This window comes from Garra rufa, chromosome 5 (assembly GCF_049309525.1).
Source record: "Garra rufa chromosome 5, GarRuf1.0, whole genome shotgun sequence".
NCBI classification, from domain to species: Eukaryota; Metazoa; Chordata; class Actinopteri; order Cypriniformes; family Cyprinidae; genus Garra; species Garra rufa.
The window spans coordinates 13,414,227-13,424,404 of record NC_133365.1 but is presented as its reverse complement, the minus strand read 5'-3'; the positions used below and the strand labels follow the sequence as shown (position 1 = coordinate 13,424,404).

The window sequence follows — 10,178 nt, the reverse complement described above, 5'->3', positions numbered from 1 at the left end:
GTCTCTGGGGGTGAATGAGGAGTGGGCTGGCCTGGACGCTGAGCTTCTGCGTGATGATTGGAGGGTCTGTCGAAAGATTGCATCTCCTTTTGACTGACAGCGATTTTGTCCTATAAGGAATCGCTGAAGCTATTCGTTCGCGCTCTCTGCGGCCGCTCAGTCCCATCGTGGATTTCTCAAGTTCAGTCGAAATAAAAACTGCTGCAACCTATTTCTTTATATTTGCTTGGCGAAATTGCTTGATTTTCATCATACATTTCACACAATTATACACCACATTCCTTGTTTCACTTTTACAGAGTTTAATATTTTTTTTAGATCATTCATTCATATGAAACTGCACACGAAAAGTCACTGGAAAAGACGCCTAGTTGGTACGACAGGGTCACAGACCATTTTCTTGAAAAGGAACGTAGGGCAGAATTTACTTTTAAATAAATAGACAATTTTATGATGTAGACCGAAAATGAGCTTCCCCTATTTGACAGACCAGTAGCCGCCACTGGTGTGTGTGTGTGTGTGTGTGTGTGTGTGTGTGTGTGTGTGTGTGTGTGTGTGTGTGTGTGTGTGTGTGTGTGTGTGTGTCTTAAAACACAATCACTTTGACGTGCACGCCCATCAGTATGTTTCGTGCAGTTTCTACCTGGCCTGACTGTCAGGACAAACAGGAAGTAGGAGATTTCTAGGTTACTGGTATCAATGTTTTAACGACAGAGCCAAAATGCACACGGGGAAAATGGTGCAGAGCACTGTTAAATATAAAGTACTTTCAAGCAATGCGCAAGGTGAAAACGACGATTATTCCGAAGATGAGGACGATGAAATTACGATAGATTTCCAATCGTAAGTGACAAAATGAAAGTAAAATTTGCTTGACGTCTGTGGCGACAGTTAACTGTCATGTCAAATGAATCTGCTTTAATGTTAAGTACATTTTCTCTTATGTCGTCGCTGCTTTTTTCTCATAGGTGCTTAATCTAATCTGCTAAAGACGCGACGCGACAAACTATAGCACAACACCTGCAGTGTAGCTACACAGCGTCACGTTTTAAAAATATCTTGTAACTTTTGCCGCGTCGCTGGCAGTGTACATGTATTCCAATGTTCTCAATGTTATGTCGTTTATAGACATTCTTGCCAGTGAAGAGTTGTGAATTCTTTTAACTATTAATTTATTAAACAATTATTTAAAATGCTCTTTTATTTTCTAAAGTCATAGTGTTAAACTTTTGCATTCAAAAGTGACAGCACAAAATAGTCCGAATGATTCATTGGCAAGACAGGGGGATGTGTTGCTCAAAAAGCTGAGAAACTTGATAAACTTATCATAAAAGTAGCTCACACACTATAACAAGTCATGTGAAGTCATAAAAAAACTGTGTGTGAGGAACAGACTGGAATTGATACAATTCCACTTCTCTCTGCTTGAACATTTCAATTTGCATTTGCATTCAGATGGAAGAAGTGATAGCAAATGCTGCTTGTTTTTCTGTGAGTCTGAACACAGACGCACTGTTTCAGATATGAACAACATGTGCATGAGTATGACAGATTTTTTATTTTTGGGTGAGCTATTCGGTGTCCAACTGTGCATTGTATTCTTGTTATCAACCACCAGAACAAAGTGATAAGCCAGCTGCTGATGTACTCAGACTGATTCAGAACAGCATCACAGAAAAGCAAAATCTCTTTTATATTTGTGCTTTGTGAATACTGCCCCTCCACATTCTTATTGTTCTCACAATATACAGGCCCTTCATCAATCAGCAATCAAGGACAAGGAAAAGAGACACCTGCATAAGAGTCATGGTGGCTGTGATTCTTCTGGGAATTGTTTTTGGATTTATGATCTATGAGTGGAATGGCTATTGGCCTGGAGTTGAGGAGCATCAGGACCTGTCAGGTCATCAAGGGGCTAACAAGACACACAAGGATGAAGACCATGACCACCATCAACATAAAGATGATGGTGACCACAATGACCACGACCACAAAGACGGAGATGATCATGATCATCATGATCATCATGATCATCAAGATCACGATCATAATCATGGCACTCATGAGCACAGTCATTCGCTGTACCACAATGCTGCTATCATCACAGACTCAGGCAAGACTCCTTTCATTAATAATACAAACAAATATGTGGTCCAGGGTCACATACTGTGTGTGTATGGCAGAAAGTCCATAAATATGTATGAAACCAATGTTAATATCTCCCGCGTGACTTTTTACAGCGAACTGCTCCAGTATTGGTAAGGAGCTTCTTCAAGAGGGAGGGAATGTGGTCGATGCAGGGATTGCTGCTTTACTCTGCCTAGGAGTTGTTCATCCACACACTACTGGATTAGGTCAGTATCATGCACTTTTCATCACTTAAGAATCAAATGTTTCAGTGCCACAGACTTATCCCTTAATAAAACATGAACAAATATATACACTGAACTGATAAAGTGGGAGTATTTTTATTATTTGACATACATTTGACAATAATATATATATTTTTTAGTTAGCATTACTACTTCTGGTTTTCTGATGTACATCAGCGCTGTTTATAATTAGAATTCTGGGCAGAATTTGAAAGATTCTCACTAGATCTTAAAATGCTTCATGCTTCTCACTGGATCTCGCAGCAGTAACAGTGTTGCGAATAAACAAGTGTCACGCACGTTTCAGTACACCATTCATTAACACAGAATTCATATTTAAATAGTACTGTTTACATTCTGAGCAGTGAACAAGAATTGGTCCCACTTTACATTACGTGGCCTTAACTACTATATATGTACATTTAAATTAATCATTTGGTACAATTTACTTATTGTGTACATACATGTTTTTACATTGTACTTATATTTTGTTAAAAACCTATATGTAATTACATTTGTAATTAATTTCTGTAGTTACCACTGTTGACCCATCCCTTACACCCTAACCCACCCTTAAACCTACCCAAACCACCAAACCTGTCCCTAACCTTACCCATATCCCACCTTAATAGAACTAAAAGTGTACATTGTACATTGTACTTCTTTTTTTAATGTAAGTACATAATAGTTAAGGCCACCTAATATAAAGTGTGACCCAAGAATTGATTTCCGATTTGCAGCGTAATAACTAGGTCTTGTTTAGAAAAGGGTATCAGATCGGTACGTGGGTTCAAGTACTCGCCGATACCGATGCTAGTTTGTTGAGGTATTGGTGGCATTTCTGATACTAGTATAGGAATCAGAACAATCCTAGTTTTAATGAACAATAATAGCCATTATAAACATATAAGTACAAAGTATAAGAGGCTTATATAAGAGGAAATAAAGACAAAAGCAAACAAGTCAGTCAAACGTATGCTACAAAGTCAGCACTGTACTATGGTAAAGTTCAAAATAAATATATAAAGTTTAACATAACTGATATGACCAGGAACAAATAATAGATTCATAAGACCACGAATGTCTGTTTAATATCCAAAACGAATTGTATCTCATGTTTAATCACTACAGAGACATCAGAACCACCTGCAAATGTCAGAAGGACTAGCCAAAGTAAGGCTGTTCTAGGCAGATACATGAGCACTGAGTGCCAGATGACCGCCTGGAGTTCACATCTCTGAAATTGGCATAGCAAATTTTCTAATCTTTAGAAATAAACCGCAGGTTTGAGTTTTAAACAACTACATTCTCACCTAAAAAACTCTTAAAACTACATTTTGTGACACAATAACAGTAATATTTTGAAAATTATTCAGGTTTTTGGGCAATGACTGATGACGTTTCACAAGTCCACAAGAATGTATATTGAGAATATTGTAGCACTGTGTGACAATTCTAGTCAACCAATCAACATTCTGCAGTGAGTTTAACTCCATCCTTTTGATACCTTTTGCCACCATGGAAGGGAACCAAAAAGTGTCATGGCTTGCTGTATCATTTACAACTTCTAACAATGGAAACGGAAAGTAATTGCATACCACACTGTACAGTACTGTACTAAACCGTACAACTCGGTGCAAACGAGCCATTAGACTCGCACTCGGTCTTGACTCAAATGTGATCCTCTTCTGGTCTTGACTTGAACTCAAGTTGGTCTCATCTACAACACTGCTGGTGTTAACATTCAGTATTGATTTTGAGATTTATCACTGATTTCTAGCTCTTTCCAAAGCATGATGTAATTTTCTGAAATCTGAGCTTTTAATGTTTCACTTCCTATATTCAGAGTAATTCTCTAAAAATACCATGAGCCAATTTTGTTGAAGTGTTATGCATTTCAAATGGTTTTAAGACTGTCTCTTTAGATGTAAAATAATGTTTATGAAAGGTTATAAAAATTAGGCAATGGAAAAAGCCCATTAGCAATCAAATAAAATCACACCTACATGAATATTTGAGCAGTTTAGACTCTCAACTGCATGCTCTGTGTTTTTAATATTTACAACTAATTATTACCACATTTGCCTTTCACAAGGTTGCTAAAAGCATAAACTACTTTTTGAGGCTGTTGAATGATTCATTCATGCTTCTCTTTTTTTCAAGGTGGAGTGTTTTCTGCAATTTTGTACAATCACACTGCAGGATCATTTAAAACGATACATGACACCTTTCAGAAGCAGCCTACATACGGCGCTCCCTCATTACTACAGGGCCTTCGACTGCTGCATTCCAACTACGGCCAATCAGAATGGAGTCGACTTTTCGAGGGCGCCACGAAACTCGCTAAAGAGGGTTTCCTTATCGATGGAATCCTCTCCAGGGCTTTAGAAACCCACAAGGACAAAATACTCCAGTCAAGACTGTGCGATGTGTTCTGCGATACGGCCGGCCGTGTGAAATCAGAGGGCGAGCTTGTCGCCAACGGGAATCTATCAGAACTTTTGCTGAGCGTCAGCCTAAATAGCTCCCATTTCCCGGAAATCCTGGCCGTAAAATTGGCTCAAGACATTTCTGAAGCGGAGAGACCAGCTTTCCTTGCGGCCGCTCAGGCCAGCGGCGGAGAAATCAATGAGGCCCTTATCGTGGCAGAGGAGAAATACAGCATTCTTTCAGCCCCCAACCAGCTCACAGGTAGAATGGTATCCAATATATTAGATAGAGTCCGAGAGCAAAACCTCACTTTTCCGAGCCACGGAGATCACGGTAATGCCTTTGGCTCTTATAATGCCCTCTTAAATTTGGCGAATGAATTCTTCAACGCAAGCCAGAGAGAGATATTCACATTAAATACCACAAGCAGTCATGTAGGAGTCCTCGATAGTCTCGGCAATTTCATGGTAATCTCCACCTCGCTCAACAGCACATGGGGATCCGGGCAATACTTACCAAGTAGCGGAGTGATTCTCAATGACTTTACCTTAGATATCACTCAGCAGCCTTATTTTAGTTTTCCTCTAGTGTTAAATATAACTGAAGATGGGGAGGATGATCCTGAGGAGAAGCAGTTTGTTGCTGTGACTGGAGGCCTTTCTGCCTTGCTTCATTCTGTGGTTATGCTGAGAAACCTGGCTGATGTTGGACTGTCTGTTGATGAGGCTGCGAGCAGCCCTCTGCTCCATTTAGAGCAGGGGGACTCCGGGACTCTGTCTGGCTGTATTTCTGGTGTCACAAACAGCTCTGTTATCTTCCGGTTGCTTTCGGAGAGAGATGGCCCCGTACAGGAGGTGGGCGAATGTTCAGATTGCTTTCTGTCCATGCTGCTGCGACTGAAAGCAAAACATATAAGAGCCTACGGAGCCCCTGCTACTGAGGTTCACGCTGACGGATACTAATACAAAAAACATTCTGGACAATATTGACATATCATATAAAAATGACACTTTATGCACTGAAAGAGCATTGCACTTATACTCCACATGACTTACACTGCCAGTCAAAAGTTTGGGATCAGTACGATTTTAAAAGTATTTATAAGCTTCTAATGCTCATCAAGGCTGCGTTTATTTAGTCAAAAATACAGAAAATATAGTGAAATACTATTACTATATAAAACAACCTTCTTCTATTTTTAATACACTTAAAAAATCAAATTTATTCATGTGTTAAAATCTGAATTTTTCAGCATCATTACTTAGTATTCAGTGTCACATTAACCTTCAGAAATCATTCTAATATGCTGATTTATTATCAGTGCTGGAAACAGATGTGTTGCTTAATTTTTTTGTCACTTTTTCAGGATTCTTTGATGAATAAAAAGTTCAAAAGAACAGCATTTATTTAAAATCGAAATTTATTTTCTAACAATATATACTACTAAGTTTCATTCTTTCTTTTTTTCGAAAGAAATTATTTTTTTATTCAGCAAGGATGTGTCAAATTGATAAAAAGTGATAGCAAATACTTATATTGTTATAAAAGATTTATATTTAAATAAATGCTGTTCTTTTGAACTTTTTATTCATCAAAGTGACACTTAAGACTGGAGTAATGGCTGATGAAAATTCAGCTTTGCATCACAGGAACAAAATTGTTTTTGATGTATAATAAAATAGAAACCATTATTTTATACTGTTTCACATTTCTCAATATGAGTTCATTTTGCAGTATTGTTTTTTTCTGTATTTTTTTTTTATGAAATAAATGCAGTCCTGATGAGTGTAAGAGACGTTTTTTAAAAAAAAAAATACAAGTCTTACTAATCCCAAACTTTTGAGCAGCAGTGTATGTTATGTCCAGTCTAACAATACTGGAATGGCATGTATGTGAATGTAAAAAAAATGTTTACTGGTGTTTTAAAAAACTGACAGTTTTTAATTATTTTTTTAAAAAAATGCAATACTTGTTACCACTGTTTTCCCCCCAAATCAAGTTATATCCTAAATGTTCTGTCCTTTTCAAAGATCTCAGATGCCTTCCTGATGTGTCTTTGTATTGATTGTTTTGTTTAATCTTGTGAATCATAGCCTATGCAACGCCCACAAACCGATTAATCGATCTGATGAACCTGATGAGTGAAGGACTGCTGCTTTATAACATTGTTTTGATAAAGGTCACTTACCAACAAACACCTACAAATGTTTTCAATGTAGCTTTATACATTTTTTTTTAAATTATTGACTAGAATGTATACGTGAAGGTTATTTGCTTCTAGATTTTCTGATGTCAGAATTATGTGATTATTTAGATGCATTCAAGTGAGATGTTTACGATTTGTGGGACAAAAAGCTGTTATTAAAAGAGTTGTTCACTTTCAGAACAAAAATGTACAGATAATGTACTCACCCCCTTGTCATCCAAGATGTTCATTTTCTGAGGAAAACATTTCAGGATTTCTCTCCATATAGCTGACTTCTATTGTGCCCTGAGTTTGATCTTCCAAAATGCAGTTTAAATGCAGCTTCAAATGTCTCTAAATGATCCCAGCCGAGGAAGAAGGGTCTTATCTAGCGAAACAATTGGTTATTTTCTAAAAACATTTACAATTTATGTACTTAATCTCAAATGCTCAAATGGAGCTAACTGTAAGGAGAGTGTAAACAGATATGAATATGCATATGAATTCACCACCAATTCAGTTAAAATAGTTGTGTTTTGTACAGACTACAGTAGGTGGATATTTTGTGGTGATGCAAAATATCTCAGCTGCTAAAGCAGATTTTGTGATTGCAAAAGAACAAAATCTGGTGGTCTGTCTTTGTTGTGCTGATTTGCTGCACTGTCAGTTTAGATTTAGGTTCTTTTGCTGTTCCCCTCATCCTTTGGGTTACATAGCCAAGAATTATGGGAAGAATACATCAAGACTTTCCCATTTTTGTTTTAGAATCTGTCACTAATACTACAGTATTGCTTAAATCTGGAGTGTGTTCATTTTCTGATTTAAACTACCTTTTTAGCCCAGCTTATTATGCAGTTGTGCGGCTGTAAGACATTCATAAGTTAATTTCTGGCAAAAAAGTTTTAACACTATGCTGCTTTTAAAATTTGTTTGCACATCCCAACCAGCCTAACAACAGCAACATTGGCTTAACCAATGTTATTAGATTTGGGCGGAACCATCAGTTTATTCAACTAGTAGCAGACGAGGGGAGTGACAGGACACCTGTTAGATTACAATCATCATTTTTACAATTCCGTTTGATGATTTTTAACTTTATGTGTCTGGCTTCTGGTCTCATCTGCCGCCAGTTACTTTTTGTTGTACGAAACAGCTTGTTTACTGCTTAATATCGCAAGCTGTGTGTCTTACCATATTATTTTAATGTATTATCTTAATTATGAACACAGTGGTTTGTAGTGCAAACAGTTTTACCGTTTACTGCACTTTGTTATTCTTCTCGTTATTTCCCTACGGTCTTGCACATTACCAGAAAACAGCTTACTTCTGCATTAAAAAATAAGGTGGATAGACTTTAGATTTAAGCGTCTGCTAAAACCACTACTAGTACTATTGTTACTACTGAAATAACAGCACACAAGGTATGGAACGCACAAAATAGGAGGCTGAAAACAGCAGGTTTTGATTATGCATACTATAAAATGCACTGATGTCAAAATGCAAGACTTGAATAGCATGCTTGTCTAATAAAATGTAAATTATGAATAGAAAGACACTAATGATTTAATGAAACACTGAACATTTTATTAGTGGTGAAATGTTTAAAATGACTTTATTCCTACTGTGTGAGTTGAATTGATTGCATTAAACTGCTTTACCATTTTTTCTCTGGAATGTTAGTCATGTTTCCCGTTCAGCCACTATACTTCATGTGTCAGAGTGGCTGTCAGGCTTAAGTGTCCCTCATTCATTGGACTAATTCATGTGCTGTCATTCTGCCCTCAGTGGCTGCAAACAAATTCATACGCATATCTTAATTAAAACACGTTACGCTGCTCCTCCCATTTGCAATGCTGTGTCCAGTCCTCTGTCAGTATAGACTCCTGCTGAGCTACTTCCTTTGCAATACAGATACTAAGACATTTACAGAAATCGCATGGATTAGATCATGATTTTAATACCATGTCCTAATTACACTGCAAATTGTGGCACAGTTAAAGGACATTTTGTGAATCGAAAAGAGTGAAATAAATGGTTTTCATTAGCTCAGAGGCTTAAATCGTTTACCTACTCTGCATCTAGAAACCACAGCCAATCTCACCGTGTCCCCCATCTCAGCGTGACATCTCTCATCCATTCCCATTTTGACTAGAAAAATTGCAAAAGATTGCTCCGACAAATGACAGAGCCCTAGCGAATATGTTATGTGAGGAGAAATGAGCATAGTGCCCATTGGCAAAAAGCTGAATATCAACACAAGCCGCTAAATAACACAAGATCAAGTTTAGAGAGATGTGGGAGAACACAGTTCATTAGATTAAACACTTTTTATACACAATGAGCACACTAGGGTTTAGATTAATAGATTGCTGTTGCAAAAAAAATTAATACACTACTTTTGAATGGTTTGGGGCCTTGTTCTAATGAATTAATGGTTTTATTTAGAAAGGACATAAAATTGTTCAAAAGTGTTATCAGAGACATTACATTTTTTAAACAAATTTCTATTTTAGATAAAGAGAAATTAACCATTCTAAATCTGTGATTTCTGGAAAACTGCATCTTTACAATGACACTAATTCTAACACTAAGTCCCACAAAATAGCTGGTTGTACATATATAAGACAAATGCATGAAAGGAGAGGATAATGCGGAGACTCAAAACTGGTTCAACACTGCAGCTGGAATTGCATGCCAGTATAGCACTGAAAAGGGTAAGGGTCTGTCTCAGAACATTTTAAGGAGTAGTTGACTTTCAGAACAAAAATGTACAGATAATGTACTCACCCCCTTGTCATCTACGATGTTCATGTCTTTCTTCAGTCGTAAGGAAATTATGTTTTTTGAGGAAAATATTTCAGGATTTCTCTCCATATAATGGACTTCTATGGTGCCCCCGAGTTTGAACTTCTAAAATGCAGTTCAAATGCAGGAAGAAGGGTCTTATCTAGTGAAACGATCAGTTATTTTCTAAAAACATTTACAATTTATATACTTTTTAATCTCTACACAGAGCTAGACAAGACGAGCATTTGAGGTTAAAAAGTATATAAATTGTAATTTTTTTTTTTTTTTTAGAAAATCACCAATCATTTTGCTAGATAAGACACCTTTTTCCTCGGCTGTGATCGTTTAGAGCCCTTTGAAGCTGCATTTTGGAAGTTCAAACTTGGGGGCACCATAGAAGTCCA

The 10,178-nt window shown here is 37.1% G+C and overlaps 1 protein-coding gene across 1 annotated transcript; it reads left to right on the top strand.

Annotated features, from left to right (window-relative positions):
* Window positions 1-664: 664 nt before the first annotated feature.
* Window positions 665-8,649, top strand: LOC141335462 (glutathione hydrolase 6-like). Its single transcript, XM_073840936.1, has 4 exons — window positions 665-843; window positions 1,752-2,113; window positions 2,241-2,354; window positions 4,536-8,649. The coding sequence occupies exons 1-4, from the start codon at window positions 722-724 to the stop codon at window positions 5,762-5,764; spliced, it is 1,827 nt and encodes a 608-aa protein (XP_073697037.1). The 5' UTR covers window positions 665-721; the 3' UTR covers window positions 5,765-8,649.
* The last annotated feature ends 1,529 nt before the right edge of the window (window positions 8,650-10,178 follow it).